Source organism: Carassius carassius, chromosome 4, assembly GCF_963082965.1.
Source record: "Carassius carassius chromosome 4, fCarCar2.1, whole genome shotgun sequence".
In the NCBI taxonomy this organism is placed as follows: domain Eukaryota; kingdom Metazoa; phylum Chordata; class Actinopteri; order Cypriniformes; family Cyprinidae; genus Carassius; species Carassius carassius.
This window is the reverse complement of record NC_081758.1, coordinates 36398361-36417321: the sequence shown is the minus strand read 5'-3', so window position 1 is coordinate 36417321 and position 18961 is coordinate 36398361. Positions and strand designations below refer to the sequence as shown.

The 18961-nt window shown below is 34.7% G+C and overlaps 1 protein-coding gene across 1 annotated transcript in view; it reads left to right on the top strand.

Moving 5' to 3' along the window:
• The window catches only part of htr7c (5-hydroxytryptamine (serotonin) receptor 7c), a 35132-nt gene extending 27223 nt beyond the window's left edge, over positions 1-7909 (top strand). Inside the window, exon 2 of the mRNA XM_059548669.1 lies at positions 6576-7909. Within this exon, the coding sequence (XP_059404652.1) occupies positions 6576-7323 (748 nt within the window). The 3' untranslated portion in view covers positions 7324-7909. The remainder of the gene's footprint in view (positions 1-6575) is intronic.
• The last annotated feature ends 11052 nt before the right edge of the window (positions 7910-18961 follow it).

Sequence of the window (18961 nt, the reverse complement as noted above, 5' to 3'; positions counted from 1 at the left end):
CTGTAACATACAGTGTACATGCTGACTGTGGAATGAGACAACTGTTGTAAATCATTACTTTACTTTTCTAAGTTGATCTGTTATGTGGAACTTTAATATTTATCTTAAACCCTAATCATTTGGAGCATAGTAGGGAGGTGGGTGCCTCTTTTATTTATTACTCGTTTTCTCTTGTTTGTGATAAGTAGGGAGGTAAGCTTTTGTATATTTTGTTTATTATCTGAATTCTAGGTTAGAATCCTTAATATAGTTAGCTTTGTTTTGTTATTTATTTTGGCTTTTCCCCCTCCTGAAATGTATATGCTCTTTTCTACCTTATGTTTAATAAACTTACTCTTTATACTTTAAAGTATCTTTGGTGTTTTGAAGCCTTGGGAGTGAGAGCGGGGACTCCAGGGATCTTATTTGGATCCCTGTTATTTGTTATGAATGTTTCTTCTGTTCTCTTTGAGTAGAGACTTTTGTTAATTCGTAACACTACCTATAAATAATCTTTTACAATAATGTTTTTTACACTAATCTTGTATCATTTTACAGTGCTGAGAATAATTGGAATTATATATTTAAAACTGAAAAGTACAATGTCTAGTTGCATTACGATAATATGCTAAATGTTTTATAATGTCAGAATTCAAATGATAAATACTGTAGGCTTTATTTTATTTAAGATATTCATGCTCTCTCTCTCTCTCTCTCTCTCTCTTTATATATATATATATATATATATAAGAATAAACAAAACCTCAAATATTTTTTTCTTTTTTTGGACATTGAGTTTGGGTCATCTAAAAGCAGTACTTGACTTTCATATTTTAAATAATTCTCTTGTCCCAGACACAAAATGATGAATGGTCTAAAGATCCCTAAAAAGATCTGGGTAACATTCAAATAGAGATCACTTCACTGCACTTCTGCAGTATGATTAAAGTGAAACGTCCTCTCCATTAACCCTGCCTTACTGAACATCCACACTGTGGACCCCCAAGACAAACAAAATCTTCAGAGTAATAGAGTTAAAGAGTGAAAGAATAGTGCCAGGAATTTTCTAGAAACTCTCACACTCTTCACTAGACATTCATCAACATCTAAAATAAACAGAGATGACATAACATGAAAAAACACATCTATCATAGCTATTTTTAAGTGTTCTTTCACTAGTTGCTCTCATGGTTACTATATCAAACTGACATTTTCATTTACATTTAGTAATTTAGCAAACGCTTTTATCCAAAGAGACTTACAAATGAGGATCATTTACAGAAGATGCTTTTGAAAAGTCATGGATGCAATTTAAAACAAATTTTGAAGCTAAGTGGAAGAGTTCAGATTGCATGAAAAAATCAGTCATTTCAGGAGAATGTCAAGTTATAGGAAATGACACCATTGCTCAAAACTGCCAAAGTGCACTAAGCTTTATACCACTTTAAGGGAATAGTTCAGCCAAAAATGAAAATTTTATCATCCACAGGCCGAGATGTAAAGGAGTTTGTTTCTTCAGATTCAGTGATATTCTGCATTACATCACTTGCTCGCTGATGGCAGAGGTCTACATGGGTTCAAAAATGTGTACCCGAACCCAAATAGACCCTTGTAAATGTGATAGAAAGTTCCATCCATGTTATTCCTCTCTTGCCAATTGAAATTCTTAATCCACTCATTATTCCAGCTTCAAAAGTCCACTTGCTATCATGGTAATGGATGATAAATGCGACTTTGCAGTTTTGCATTTTTTGTATCTTGAGTCAACTTGCATAATAATTTAGACTTTGCCCATGGATTCTAAATGATTGGTAGCTTATTATCTTATTTGCTATCATCAATGTGATCTCTGCTTAAAGATTTTAGATAACATCAATATAGTTAATTCATAATGTTAGGCTATTATACAATTTGGAGAAAATGCAAAGTAAAAAATAAATCCTGCCTTCTAAATAAAAAAAGCCAATTGTAAAAGCTAAAGTCATTGCATAGTTTTTTTTTTCAAATTTCAAATTACCAATTAACACTTTTCTCATCCTAATTTTACAAGTTGAAAGTTACAAAACAACACATGCACAGCGCTGACTGTCTCCGATAACAGCCAGGTGTTCTACAATTCCGATCGACTTGGGTATTACAAACAATGTTAAACAGTCCCAGAACCCAAAGTAAAAGATTGGGACCCAACCCGGACCTGGGTCCTCTGGTCTCGGGGTTAGAGTGTAAACCTCTAACCTGATCCTCTGCAGTGAATGGGTGCCGTCAGAATGAGTCCAAACAGCTCATAACAAGTAACATATAACTAATAATCCAAGTAATCCAAGTAACCCACACAAGTAATCCTCATAAATAATCCAAGTAAACAAGTAATCCACACAAGTCCATAAATTGAAGTCTTCTGAAGGAAAAAGCTCTGTTTGTATCGTTAAGGTATTTTTTAATTCAAACCTTTGCATCCAGCTAAAATATGAGTCCCGCTGTGTTATTGCTTTCTCCAGTGTAAATGTCATCTCGTCTGAATCAGGAGGGAAATATGCACAAATCAAACACTAATAACAGGGGAAAACCGTCTAAAACATTTATGTTGGTGGACAATATGTTGGTGGATTTTGACATGAGAGGACAACAGAGGATACACATTTTCACCGGAGGAAGTATTATTATGGATTATGGACTGGTTTGGTACTTTGACCAGAAGTGATGATGACCTTGAAGGATTTGTTTCTTATAAACAATCTGACGTTAATTGATAGACTGGGGTTGTGTGGATTATTGTGATGTTTTTATCAGCTGTTTGGTCTCATTCTGACAGCACCCATTTGCTATAGAGTATCCATTGATGAGCAAATGATGTAATGCTAAATTACTCCAAATCTGTTCGGATGAAGAAACAAACTCATCAATATGTTGGATGGCATGAAGGGGAGTTATTTTTGGGAACATTTTCATTTTGGGGTGTACTACTCCTTTAAGAAAATTTTGCCCCTAAGGAAATCAATGGTACAATTGACAAACAAGTTTTTAATGTATATTCACATCAGATTTATATAGCCAGATCCTCATTTGCACCTTCATTGGACCTCATGAGGTCTCAAGACATTTTCTTTTTTTTTATTTTGAAGTGGAAAATTGTACTTGTTATTCAAATGATTACATTAAAAGGTCAGACTGCATTTTCCATATGACCTAGAATTATGATTAAAATTATTCTAGCCTTGGAACCTCCTGTGCCCTCAGTGTTATATAAATAACGTCTTTGTTATTTACATGACCTGAGGACCTCTACAGTGCCCTGGGAGTCATAAACCAATAGGTGTTTGACTGCAAAGCCGCTTAAAGGGAAGTTCATCATTTACTTTATGCAGCTGATGCTGTCTGAGCCAGAGCTGGTTACATGTAGAATCAGATCTATATGGTTGAGTTGTCACTGCATATCGAGAATATAGTGCTTCATCAATTGCATTTGTACATCGTCTCTACTCTGTCAAACCACTGGTTTCATTTATAGTACTTGTGTAACAGAAAGTAATGTCAAACACATCCTATATTCAACGTGATAGGGCAAAATGTCAAAGATAGTTACTGGACTTTAGTGCTAAGACAAAACTAATACAGTGTCAATTAAATCTTTGTTTAGGCCTGGAAAGTGTATAAGTATTTGTTAAATATATAATACACACAAAATGGTAAAAAAGGACCATGTAGGAGGTGAAGAGGTTAGTTTTCTTTAGTGAAATATAAAATTGAAATATATATTTTTTTGCTGTTTGAATCCAATAAATGTGAAAATAATGATTTAAGTAAAAGAAAAAACATCAAACAAATGTATCTGTATTTTATCTTAACGTTTTCTGTAAAAAAGTCAATTACTAAACAGCATTGTCATGGATGATAGCAAACAATAGGAAACATCTGACTACTTAATACTGAAATTGATCAACAAGAATCAAATATTTCAGAGAGATGTGTAATAAATGAAAATTTTCGTTCCCAGAAGTGAAAATGCAGATTCAGAAAACTCCCTGATTCATTTAGAGAGTGATTTAGTGAAGGAATCATCAGACCAATTCAAGAGGAAAGTCAGCTTGTCACCTTTTTTTTCATTTAATTTTTTTTAATGAATCATTAAAATTACTGACTCAGAATCCTTTATTACTGAATCAGACTACATTAACTATAATGAAAAGCCTTTATTTACTTTCACTTGATTCACTAAAAATAACTGGTTCATAAGAGTTATTTGTTCATAATCTGTACTCCACAGGAAAAATTAATATTACGATTAATTGTGTAGATTCAAATAAGCGGTGCAAGAAACACTATCTTGGGACCAAATGGTCTTAGGATTTTAAGAATCAGTACAGACATTTCAGGGAGATAATAGCAAAAATTATATTACATGAGATTATGCTCTGAGTTCAGTATGACCTACATTTGGCATTATGGTACTTTATTTTGTTTGCCTGATTAATGTTAATAAATCACATCTGTTTACCATTTGTAAGTCACTTTGGATAAGAGTGTCTGCTAAATGAATAAATGTACATGTTCATCTCTTGATATATCCAATGTCATATATGGTCTTAAACTAACTTTGTGCAGCTATTCTAAACTCACTGGCTTTGTTGTGCTTTGTGGGATCAGTAAGACATCAGCGATTTAGATCTTTATGGAAAACACGTTCTTGCATAAGTGTCTCCTGGGGGCAGGGGTCATGGCAATGAGAATCCTTTATCAAGGGCCTTCAAGAGCTGTAATCTTCTTCTCTTTAAATGTCGTTCTTTAACCACAACAGATGCAATGGTGGCATCAAGGTCAATTTCCTCAGCATCAGAAGTGGCAATAATATAACTGATCTTCTTTTGTTCACATGTTTTTCTCAAATTCACCATTCCTGCTCATCAACTCAACTCAAGTGGGTGCTGATTGGTTCAGACAAGAAGTGCTCAGACAAATGCAATTTGAGGCACCCTCTCATCACACTGCAGTATGCCCCTGATGTGAACTTAATTTCTTTAAAATTCTGAATGTCTCCCTTCATTCACATTTGCCCCTCAATCATCTTGTTGTTCCAAACTTATTAGACCTGCTTTCTTTTGTGAAACACAGAAAGAAATGTTGAAAATGAATGTCATGAAATTTAAATTGTTACTCACTGAAAATGACAAGAATTTTATTTATTTATTAAATGTATTTATTTCTCCTCAGCGCCATGCACTAGTCAAAGAGAGCTTCAGTAGAACAGTGAACTACGGTCAGATGAGATGTTGTCAGGCCATATGTCAGTAAAATCGAATTTTCCTGTCCTGTCAGCCGTTATACTGTGCTTGTAGCACATGCTCTTCAATTGCACACACAAATGCGATGGTGCATGCTGTGTATCATTTTATAGTAAAGTGCAAAGAAACTACGAGCATGCAATGTAGACATTATGTTGTCAGTTAAGTCATGAAGTTACCAAAAAGGTGAATAAATCTGCCTTAAAACTGTGCATGCATGTAAGTATTTGTTATATATGAGTCACATTTAAGAACATGTCTCTGAAATGCAGTGGTTTTCTAAACTGTCCTGGAGTAGTCCAGCACTGTCTCTCTCATCTAACACCCGAATCAACTTGTCAGTTCATTAGTAGAGACTTTAAGACCTGAAGCATGCCAGAAAAGGTAAAGGGTTGTAAGAAAAACTGATGTCAGATCCGTATCATGTTCAGCAGCATCTCTTAAAGCAGCCAAAGTAACCTAATAACCCAGCTGCTGCGATGTCTGTTCATCAAAGAACAAAAGAAAAAAGAGGAAATCAATAACTTTTGTAGCTTTAAGGATTAATCTATTTTTAATTTAGAATTAAGTGTTAGATAACTACATGCAAGTTCTGTACATTTCCTACTTGCTGAAGGGTATAGGTAGCTAATATGATTTATTATAATGGATTTATGTGAAAATTGTTTTAAGTTCACTAAAATAAACAGTTGTTATTTTTAAGTCTATAAATGTAGAATTGATAGCTCTCAATTATACTGTATTGTTTAATGGCTATAGTCAATGGTTAAATATTATAAAATTATGAAAAAAAATGTCAATGTACAATTTTATGTTGTAATGTCTTTAGGTTATTTCCACATTAATTTGAAGATTAAATGTGATATTATTCTAATATAAAAGTATACATAAAAGTAAAATATAAAAATTAATTGCGATTAATTAAATTTTTTAATGAATTGACAGCACTAGTAATTTGGTTATGTGCTTTTGTCATTTGTATTAGTTTTTTATATATAGTTTCGTTCTAATAGTTAATTTGTTTTATATCAGTTTTTGTTTTATTTTGGTTTAAGTTTTATTTCAGCTAGTAACTTTAATATTTCAAGGCAACATTTTTGTTTCATTTTTTAACATTATATTTGAGCTTTATTTCAATTAACATAAATGTTTTTAATCATTTTAGTTTTAGTTAAAGAATGACATGAGGGGGAGCAAATGATGACAGTGATTTTGCAATTTCATTTGTCAATGCTAGTATTGAGAAATCAAAAACTTCAGCTTTAATGTTGTTAACAATCTCATCAAAATGTCTTAAAACTATTTGTTTGATTTCAGGTATCTTGGCATCACCCGCCCTTTGACCTACCCTGCTCGACAAAATGGCCAACTGATGGCAAAGATGATCTTTGGTGTATGGCTTGTGTCTGCCTCGATCACACTGCCACCATTCTGTGGCTGGGCGAAGAACATTAACACGGCTGGCGTTTGTCTAATCAGCCAGGACTTCAGCTACACCATCTACTCCACCGCCGTGGCCTTCTACATCCCCATGATCGTCATGCTCTTCATGTACTACAAGATCTTCAAGGCTGCAAGAAAAAGTGGTGCCAAACATCGTTTTAATGATTTCTCCCGCCGGGGTCGCCTGGAAACCGTTGCCAGTGAAGCGCTGAGGATGCAAGGTCTGAAACCCCAACTCACGCCGGGTGTAGCCGAGGAGTGCGCTGCTCTTTCTCGCTTTCTCAGCCGTGAACGACAGAACATCTCCATCTTTAAGCGAGAGCAGAAGGCAGCTACAACACTGGGCGTCATAGTTGGAGTGTTTGCCATTTGTTGGCTGCCGTTTTTCATTCTATCTACAGCGAGACCATTTATATGTGGGGTCAAGTGTAGTTGCATACCAATATGGCTGGAGAGGACGCTGCTGTGGTTTGGATATGCCAACTCACTAATGAACCCATTCATTTATGCTTTCTTCAACCGTGACCTACGCTCCACATACAGAGACTTACTCCGTTGCAGGTATCGGAACATAAACCGCAGGCTGTCGGCTGTAGGTGTGCATGAAGCACTGAAGTTTTAAAAGTAGAGTGGTTTGGCCTAAATTTGATTTACATGCAATTCAGACAGGACTGAATCATTTTCATTCAAGTATGACTTTGAAGCCAAACAGTGAGCATCGCAACATCCACTTATTGGATTTTTGTAGAAACAATGGGAACAAAAGACAGAATTCACAGCCTCATAGTCATTCAGAATACTCATATTTCAGTTCCATTAAAGCATCTGGTCAGTAATTGTTTCATTATTAGTATAGGTATACTGTATTAAGCCTGGTTTCAGTAAGAGTTAGCTCTACTAAAATAATTAACTGAAAGTTCAGCACTGATTCTTGAGACATGAGTAAAGACATTGACTTTGTTGAATTCATTAAAAAATATAATGCAAATAATGCAAAGAAATCATTAAAACCTATATAAATATAAAATAAAATTATATTTGTTTTTATTTTCTTAATATACTAATAATTATGTTTTTATGTATACACATTACTATTAAAAAATGGGAGGTTGTAAAGATATTAATATTTTTATTCAGCAAGGACATGTATGATTTGCTAAAAAGTGACAAAGATAAGTACAAATCTTTATTATTTCAAATGAATTGTGAAAATTTTCAAAACTAATGAAACTATGGTTCATGTTTTGGCCTCATCTCTCAAGAATCAGTCTGAATCAATTATATATTTTTCATTTTGAAATATAGAGTAAATTCTGGTGAATAGGGACACTTTAAATGGACAAATGTGGCCAATATTACCTTAATCAACCCTATATGTAATCAATGTTTGTGCAGCTTGCACTAAAATAATATCCTATAACATCCTTCTATACATTAACATTACATTTTTGCCATTTCCATCTATAAATTCACAGTAAGCAGCTCATTTTTGCTGTCATAAAATTATGGGGTGTGATTATAGGGATGCTCTTGGCTGTTACCTTCTTAAAGCTGTTAATTTTCTCATCATAACAATAGATTCCACAATGTGGAACAAAATGTAAATCTTCACACCTGCCTCCTTCGTGTTTAGCCAGTCATTGGTTCATTTATCTGCATTAGGCAAAGATCATGTTCATTTCCCTCCATCTGTGAGTGTTCTGAGAAAGTATACAGTAAAGCAGATTTTCTGTACATATCTGGCAACCGAGTCTCCAGAGGAGGAAAAATAAGGGCTTCTGGGCAGTTGTCACTATGAGGCTTGACTGATATTGGAAATCCATCAGAACATGTGTGTGTGTAAGTGTGAATCCCTGCCTTGAGACAACAAGAGACAGGACACTCACCTTGCTTTTCCGATGACTCAGTACATCTATTTTAAGAACTTTAAGAACATGGAATATCCGGCTGTCTTTGATGGAACATCTGACTCTGCCAGACATTGTGCATATGCTCTGGCATTGTCAATTTTGTACCCTTTTTTGACCTGATGTGGCAATTGAAAAATACTTTCAATGCCTTTAAGTGTCTCTTCAACCATGAATGACAAAACTCATGGTAAGTAACATTAACTGAAGTCTTGTGAAATCTTGTGTTAATGACTCTTAAAAGATAAATTATTGACTGAACAACTTGACGTGGTTGTTTACACACAGGAGAAGTGTTCCTGGTGTACAGTTCTATATGTATGTTTCCAAATCTTCGTGAGAAGCTTACAAAGCGTTTCTAGTCACAGATTTTAACCCTGCACCAGAAATGTTGAAATTGCCTGTGCATTTTTGTGTATTAACTTTTCCCAAGTTAAAGTGTTTTGCCAAGATTGTTGATGTAAAACAAAGCAAAAAGGAAAACAAAGAGAGCTAAAAAATGAAATAAATTGGAAAAAAAGAAAATTAAGTACTTATTTGACAATTTTGACTTCTCATTCAGACAGATGCCTATCAAAGTGTCTCCAGAATCAAAATACCTGAGGGTTGTACATGATCTATCTCTTGCACTGATTTGTTGTACATGACAACAATGGCTGGATTTAACAACCACTGTATATCTTAATTTTAAGATGTATTTTGTGCATTGTTGCCAGAAACCAAAGGCTGTCAGTTACTGATGCAGTTGTAAAATACAATATAAATTGATTATATATTGGAAACACTTCAAAGGGAAAATTCAGCCAAATATGAAAATTTGCTGAAAATGTATTTACCCTCAGGCCAACCGTGTTGTAGATGAGATGTTTTTTTTCTCCATCAGAACAGATTTGGAGAAATTTTACATTACATCACTTGCTCACCACTGGAAACAAACTCATCTTGGATGGCCTGAGGGTGAGTCAGTTCTCAGCAAATTGTTCAATTTTGGGTGAATTATTCCTTTAAAGGGTTAGTTCACCTGAGAATGAAAATTCGTCCATCTTCTACTCACCCCCGAAGCATCCTAAGTGTACAGTACAGACCAAAAGTTTGGACACACCTTCTCATTCAAAGAGTTTTCTTTATTTTCATGACTATGAAAATTGTAGATTCACACTGAAGGCATCAAAACTATGAATTAACACATGTGGAATTATATATGGAATTATATACATTACAAAAAAGTGTGAAAAAACTGAAAATATGTCATATTCTAGGTTCTTCAAAGTAGCCACCTTTTGCTTTGATTACTGCTTTGCACACTCTTGGCATTCTCTTGATGAGCTTCAAGAGGTAGTCACCTGAAATGGTCTTCCAACAGTCTTGAAGGAGTTCCCCGAGAGATGCTTAGCACTTGTTGGCCCTTTTGCCTTCTGTCTGCGGTCCAGCTCACCCCTAAATCATCTCGATTGGGTTCAGGTCCGGTGACTGTGGAGGCCAGGTCATCTGGCGCAGCACCCCATCACTCTCCTTCTTGGTCAAATAGCCCTTGATGCCTTCAGTGTGACTCTACAATTTTCATAGTCATGAAAATAAAGAAAACTCTTTGAATGAGAAGGTGTGTCCAAACTTTTGGTCTGTACTGTATGTGACTTTCCTCTTTCAGAATAATCCAATCAAAGTTATATTAAAAATAGTCCTTGCTCTTCGAAGCCTTTCAATGGGGTAATGGGGAGTCGTGGCCTAGTGGTTAGAGAGTTTGACTCCTAACCCTAGGGTTGTGGGTTCGAATCTTGGGCCAGCAATACCACGACTTAGGTGCCCTTGAGCAAGGCATTGAACCCCCAACTGCTCCCCGGGCGCCGCAGCATAAAAATGGCTGCCCACTGCTCCGGGTGTGTGTTCACAGTGTGTGTGTGTTCACTGCTCTGTGTGTGTGCACTTTGGATGGGTTAAATGCAGAGCATGAATTCTGAGTATGGGTCACCATACTTGGCTGAATGTCACATCACGTCAAGTGGGTGTTTGTTGTCAACTGTTCAGAAGATGTGACAAAAACACATGGATTCGATACATGGGGCCTTTATTCACCTCCCAGAGCCGTGTGAGGGATGTTTTATTACAGATACGCACATTTTATTTCACGTCTTCTGAACAGTTGACAACAAACACCTGCTTTACCCCATTGAAAGGCTTGGAAGAGCAAGGACAATTTTTTATAGAATTTTGATTGGATTGTTCTGAAAGAGGAAAGTCACATACACCTAGGATGCTTCTAGAGAGAGTAGAAGATGGACAATTTTTAATTCTCCGGTTAACTAACCCTTTAAGGGGGCTTTCACACTACAGTAGAGCTTTTGATTCAGACCCAAATTCATTTTGACTTCAGAGTGTGGTTTGCTTAGTTTGACTGCAATTTTCAGAAACTAAGAATTGGCTTCCTTTCAGTTCATTCAGAAGTGTATTGGCCACAACACAGAGGATGTTGAATGTGGGAAGAGAAATTTACTGAATTGAAATTTAACCTAATGCATTCCAAGAAATGAATTGCTCTTCCATATTGAGTCACACATACTACAGAATAATGCAAAGCTAATTGCCGCATGTTTCTGAATAAATTACAGTTGGAAAGCAGCTCACACCTTTGCAGTATCTCTGACTGAACATTTGTGGCAGATTCAAGTGCCATAAGCCTTATTCTGTACATATACAATTTTGGAGTTAAAACTAAAGAGACAATTACTTACAGTGAAACTAGCATCAACTTCCTGAGTGATTAGCTACTAGTTACTCCCTGTTATTTATACTCACATTAATGGTGTAAACACACTGTAATTACTACAAAAATCTATAAATGGAAAAAGAGATGTGTTGGCTTGCATTCAGGGCAAACATAAAAGAACCAAGTGTGAAAAAAAAATGTAATGATAGACAAAGGATGATTATGTTCATGCAACAGGTCACAAAATACAGCATCCAGTGAATTTGTTATACTGTATTATAATCAGTGCCGAGGAATTAAAGGGTGTACAATTCAATAGCTCTGAATAGAACAACATAGAGCAGAAGATGGAGGAGGACGAAACATGATTGATGTATAGCAGGCTAAGACATGTCATTATCAGGTAAAGTGCCAGTACTTAGGGTTATATAAGCCATGTGCAGTCGCCTGAAAATAAATGGTTTTGAACCTGATGACCAGTGTTTTGATGCTGCGGTAGAGCCACAGTGGATCAAGAGAATAGTTTGTGGGGAGGAACAAGGGATAGTGGATAAAATCATTTTTTCAAACTGCAACAACACTATCATCTGTGTTGTGACAGAAGCTGCTCATTGATGTGCCATAACTTGGATGGCGAATGAATGGATAGTATTTGTGCCTGCCAAAAGTTGTAGCTCCCATTTATATCACAAAATCTGTGAAATGTATTAGTTTGTGCTGGTGCCTCATTGATATCAACCAGTTTGTGATTTAGAAAAAAAAACTATCAAGGTAATACAATAAATTATATGTGGGGCCCTAAACTCTAGGGACCACTAGTGAAAAGTGAATTTACTGGAATTTACGTAAATGGTGTTCTTATTTATTAACTTTAGCAAAGATTCATTAAATACTAAACTATCAATGTTTTCAAATCATTTTAGAATGATTTATGATGGATCAAGTGACACTGAAGACTGGAGTAATGTCTGCTCAAAAATGTAGCTTTGCCATTGGAGGAATTAATTCCATTTTAAAATTCTGTTAAAAAAGGAAAATAAAATAAAATATTTTACAATATCTTTACTGTACTTTTGATCAAATAAATACAGCTTTGGTGAGCATAAGACCCCAAATAAAAAAAGGTATAATATGTGATATAAAATATAGGTACATTTTCTTCATTAGAAATGATATTTTATGCATGAACAGTAATTTACTTGAAATTGTTCAGATGCATGGACCCCACTAAAAGTGGCAAAGTATTACCATCAGAAATAATCATGTTTCAAAGTGTTTTTTTTTTTTTTTGCAGTGATGTCATAAAATAACTATTTGTGGTTCTCTAAACCTTCCAGAGAATAGTTTTTTTTTATAACCTAAAGAACCTTTTGTCATTATAAAGAAGCTTTTGTGCAATGCAATTGTTCCACGGATGTTGAAGGTTTTTCATGGAACCATCAATGCCAACAAAGAACCTTTTACCATTTTTAAGAGTGTTTAGATATTCAAAACTGTCTCAAAAGCCTCATGTTTATTGTTTTTAATGATTGGATCTAGATGGGAATACTTTGCTGGATCCATTTCAGCCTCCGAGATCTGATTTCTTGGTCCATTTGAGCTAAAGATCTAATTCTTGTTTAGCATGAAGTAATGTCTATTCTTCAATAGAAGCCAATTTTCCATAGAGGTTTTTGCAGTGTATAAAATTTTTGCAGCACATTAGCGACAAACAATTGTTTTGAAAAGTACCTTAATATATATGTCTTTATCTTTGTTGAACCCTATACGCATTTGGGTTATTCAGGAATATGAATTAGTTTGGTCATTTGCAAATTTTCTCCACATGAAATATGTACTTGCTGTCTCAAGTGAATATAAAAGAATATGTTCTCTTAATCTCTTGCCTTTGTTTGAAATGGCATATAATCACGGCTGTCTTGTAATTGTGATCTTGTATGTCTGGAAGGAAGATCTGCATTTGTCATGCACATCTTAGTGCTCAAACACAATATGGAAAGCCAGCCAGATGTTGCCAAACCTGAGATCTGAAAGCAGAAAGTGTTTAGGGAATCAATAAATGTCATGATAAAAGTTTCTCAAACTGATGTGACAGGATGAGGCAACGCCTGTGAAAAAAGGTGTCAGCTTTTGAATGCAGGTTTGGCATAATCACTGCTTTTTTTAAGCATCCTGTGAACTATGCCACATTTTCAGAAAGAAACATCATAAATGTTGTTTGTTAAGAGCTTTGGTTTTTCCCCAGCATAATGTTACTCATAACTGCAATGCAGTTTTAACATCTGTTGTATCTAAATTACCGCTTGTAATGTAATAAGTGTTTCGCCAAACAAACCAACTCATAACCCTATTAACTAACCTGGGGAAACACACTTGCTGCATGAAGTACTTCCTGTTAACATGTTAACAGGATGTGGGCAAAGTTGAGAAGGATTTTTTTTTTTGTCTTTGTACAGTCATGTTATATAATCTGTCACATTTGATCACCTGAAATGTGCTTTGTCTACCTCAATTATATATTTATATGTGGAATCATAAAATTGTGAACAAGTTTACGAGGCCGTAAATATTTTTTTCAGTAATGTCTGCATATCACCAGCTGGGTAGACATGATGGCATGTTTTTTTATTTTTTATTATTGCATTCAGGGTGAACAGTCGTAACACATACTGTGTACACACTCATTCACACACACCCTTGAGTCCGAGCTATGAACTAGATCGCCATCATAAAACTGTCGAGAAACAAACATCTGAATGACCTCCTGGAAGAGATTCCAAAATAAACATCACATTCGGTTAACGATTCATGAGTTGAGAGGTTTTAAGTCTTATAACAAAGCTGGGAGAAATAGAGAGCTTTTGGGAGCCTGGAAAAATTCTCAGGCTCTTAGAAATGCAGAATGAGGACTGTGACCCAAAAAGGACTTTTTGTTCTTCTCCCAGCTTGCAGGGAAATATTTTATTCAGAGGTTGTGTGGCAGATGTGCTCCCGATACAGCAGTTCTGATGGGCACTTAGAAAAGGAGGTGTGGCTGATGTACACAGGGAGAAAAGCAATCAGAAAGACGATTCATGTTTGTGTTGAGTCTATAACTGGATCTGGAGAGAGCAAACCTCGGCACACTTCAGCTGCTCTGTTATTAGAGATCAGATGTTATTACAGGGGCTTGCCAAGGCAAGCATCACTACTGTTTTACCTCATACTTTTGCTGATGGATTTGAGCAAACTCCTAACCCTAAGTATTTAACTTTTGGATTGCGGTACAGAGATGAATGATAGCTCAAATCTTGTGGTTTGTGAGGAGGTCTACTTTTACTTTTGTGAGCTCTTTTGACATTAGCAACCACAAAGCATAAGATTAGGAACCGCTCAGAAAACCATATCATAATGGAAAGTGGTAAAGGTAACAAAATAAAAAGGGTATGAGAATAATGGGTATGAAAAAAAAACATCCAAAAAGGCTTTCAAAAAGAACAAATGGACAGTTCACTGCCACAGTCCTCTGAAAACTCTATTTTAATAATAGTCAAACCGTTTCAACTAGGGGTGTAATGGTATGCACATGTGTACTGAATGCAATATTTTGTGCGCGGAACAGGTACATTTGAGTGTTTCCAAATGAACATATTAAGTGCTGGAAGTCTCCGCGTTCAGCGCAAATTCCGCCCTGCAGCTGATTCTAAGGCCGGTGACACACTGACTGCGTGGCGTGAGCGTGGCGTTTCTGCTGCGTGTCAGTTGCGTGACGGCTGCTTCGCGTTTTCTGTGTCTTTACACACCAGAATCGTGCCTGACGCTGCTGCTACTGTAGGTGACATAGCGGGAGACTGCCGACAGACCAGGATCTTTTCTTCACAACAACAATATCTATACTTCATGTTGAGCATAAATATAGAGCCTACTGACGAAGGACACCGTAAACAGTATTGACAGCAAAATAGACTATGTTTGACAGGTGCAATTTGCCAGTGTGTCACCGGCCTAAGGTTTTCAAAAGGCATCACGCGAGTGTGAACATCACTACAACTAGGAAAAAACGATTGTAATTCAAACGCAGCTCCCATCGGCATTTAAACAGACCTTTGCTCTTAATTACGATCGGTCCAACGCAATAAATAAATCTGAGCAGGTCTAAAAACTGAAACTGTTGATGCTGCAACTTTACACTTTGGAAAAGTTATATATATTTTTTAAATATGAGCAGGCCTACAAGCTGGGATTGGTAATGCTGCACTGTAATCATAGTTATTTATTTATATTTTTCATTATATTTTTTTATATGATATTGGTTTGAGACTGAGAGTATTTTATTTAGTGGAGAACTTTGCAGCAGTATTTTATTTCTTATTCTTTTTTAATTCTATATATATTTTATTAAAAAGTATTTTAAAAAAGTGTAAACAAATTGTTAAAAAAAGTTTATAGTAATGAACAACCTGCAGTTTAATGTTTCCATTTCTTTCCCTTACTGTACCGAAAATGAACCGAACCGTGACTTTAAAACCGAGGTACATACCGAACCGTGATTTTTGCATACCGTTACACCCCTAGTTTTAACCCTTTCGTTCTTCGTCAGGTCAGGTGCAACCTGAAAGACTTTAAATACAAACATCAGAGTACGTCTGGATGACAAACAAGGGAGCAATCAACCAATAAAGATGCATAGTACTAAAAAATAATTAAAATAAATTAAAATAAAAAATAAAATAAAAGGGACACCACACATTATACAAAACTAATATATAATAAATATAAATATAATAAAATACAATACTAAATTAAACATAAAAAACATAAAAATGTTGAATCTTGTGAAACACAATTGGTCCTCTTTGTGATTGATACAGAGAAAAAAGGGTAAGAACACCAAAACGACTTTTAACATATTTTTATATATTTTTTATATATACATTTTGATTTGGAAAATTTGGTGATTATTTGATATTGTTTTGTAAATGTGTGTGTGTGTATTATTCATTTTATTCTTATATTGTTTTCATTGTACAGTCCGTTCAGTTTGAGAGTCTTATTGGTTAATTAGTGAATGACTTTTACACAGACAAACACTGCTTACAGTGTACAAAATGTAAAAAAAAAAAAAAAGCTTTTTTTTTTCTTTTTTTTTTGATTCAATGTTTACATGCACTTTAAAAGTCTGATTTTAGTCTGACTAAAGCAGTTTACACACTTATTGGGCTACAGTTGGCCTTAGTGTTGCCTGTTTGCTCCAAAAGCCAGAAGTGAATCACAACATTCATTTAATACTTGACATATTCAAGTATTTGATTATTCATTATATACTTGGTCAAACAGATTAATACTGTAGTGCATGCAAACATACTTATTGATTCCCAAACAGCAGGTTCCAAAGTATACTTGGAAATATATTGATTTTACTTAAGAAAAACTAGTGTACAAAAATAAAAAAAATATGAATTTATTGAAATAAGGAGTGCTGCATGACGTTGCTTAGCTGTAAAAAGAGCTTAAAAAGCTGTTGCAGGTGCAACCATTAAACTCTTAAAGCACACTTTTGCATGATGCAGAGCTTTAGGTTTAAGGACTCCAGCCTTTAATGCATGCACTCAAATATATAGAGCAATGGGCAAAATATAAAATGTGTAAAAGCGCAAGTTTTCTGTGACCCACTTAAGTAGTGTCACCTTTAAATGACAGAGCAGTCTTGAGTGTGTGATGAGTGCTTATAATGAGAAATGGAGAGAAGCAGAGGACACAAACACACACACACACTGCCTGGAGGAGAGTTGAAGAGGGTCACAGCAGAACAAGAATTCAGTGTATATACTGGTGTTTAAAGATGAAAGTGGAAAAGTGCATAAGAGGTTGAATTCTATTTTTATCATATCTAAACCGGGACTCCCAGTTTGTCTCAGAGTCAGCATGCAGTCTCACACAGATAATATGTATTTTCTAAACATTAAAATCACATTATAGAAATTAGTTCTCATTCGCAATGTTGAAATAACCAACATAAAATAATAATTATATAAACAAGGAGTGTTGTAATTATCTAGTGTATAGGCTATACTGATATTCCTGAAACAATAATAAAAGTAAATGATTTATTAAGAATTATAATTATGAAAAAAAAGGACATGCTCTTTGATCTGTTATATACATTCCATAATAAGGACTCATTGTTTTAAAGTAAACATGACTTTAAATCGCGGAATAAATATATTTGTTGAGATTAATATACAATTCATTTGATTAATTAATTGACATATGTAATTACATTAAAAAAATATGAATCCACTGGTGATGAAATGAATTTCACAAGTGGATATAAGCAGTGTTGATTAAATATGAAACATGATTAAATACAGGAGGCTGGGGAGTGAACATTTATTCTGTCAGTTATTAAATGTCAAAACTGAAGTTATGCATTTAAATCCTGTAGTAAACTGTCTGTAAAAATATTTTTTCCAAATATTACAGTATTGTTTATGACAATTTTTAGTTTTTCTACTTCAGAAGTTTACATTTAATTCACTGTTACTTGCTATTTCTTTGTAATTGATTTCAAAACATATTTCTGAGTAAAAATTGTTTCTATACCATTTTTTCAGTGTAGACTTGGAAGAAATGTTATTTTAGAATCTAAACTGATTCTATTTAATGAAACCTAATGAATTAAGTAACTACTGTTAAAAAAGAGGATGCACACAGCACTGACTACTCACTGTAAGAGATCTCTTGCGGCCATGTGTTTGTTTATACTGAAAAGGAACACGACACATCACACTTTCATATCTGGGTCGATGTTGCTGTCATTTGAGGCCAGGGTCATTTATAGTGCAGTTATGAAAGAGTTTGCACAAAACCATAGTTTAATTAAGGAACATCTAGTACATTTTCTTGTGGGAGGCAATCAGTTTTAACATTCTGGGTTCAGTACAACTGAGATTCAACTGACAAAGTCAAGTCACCTTTATTTATATAGCGCTTTTAACAATATAGATTGTGTCAAAGCAACTGAACAGCGTTTAATAGGAAAATAGTGTGTCAGTAATGCAAAAAGACTGTTCATCATTGAATTTAGTGATCTGTCAGTTGTCACAGAATCTAATTTTGACTAAACGCTTAGTTTGTACAAAAGATCTGTAATCGACATACAACAGAAGTCTTTGGGCTGATTGTAGAGCTCTGGAATGAATGTTAAAAATATAAAATTATCACAGCGTTTCAAAGGTATAGGCTTAAAACTTAGTCACTGAAATTATTAGATTCAGAAAGTTTTACCCACCTAGTTTACCCAAAGTTACAACTCATTAATCTATGTCTATATAGTCAATTTTTGGTTCCATGAAGAACCCTTAACATGGACCTTTTTATGGGAAAGTTTCTTTAAGGTGGAAAAAGGTTCTTTTAGAATATTTCATTAAAAGGTTTTTTTGGGGAACCAAAAAATTGTTCTTTTATGACATTGCTGTGAAAAAACCTTTTGGAACCAATTTGGGTGAATCTTTGTCAAGAAATATCCAATAAACATTTCAACACAAAATAAATAATATTTTGCTGACAGAAAATGTAACCTACTTGTTTTTTTTTAACTTTATGATAATTTCACTAACAATTCTCACTACTGGTACCGAGTGGTACTGCATTTTTCATTTTGAATTCTA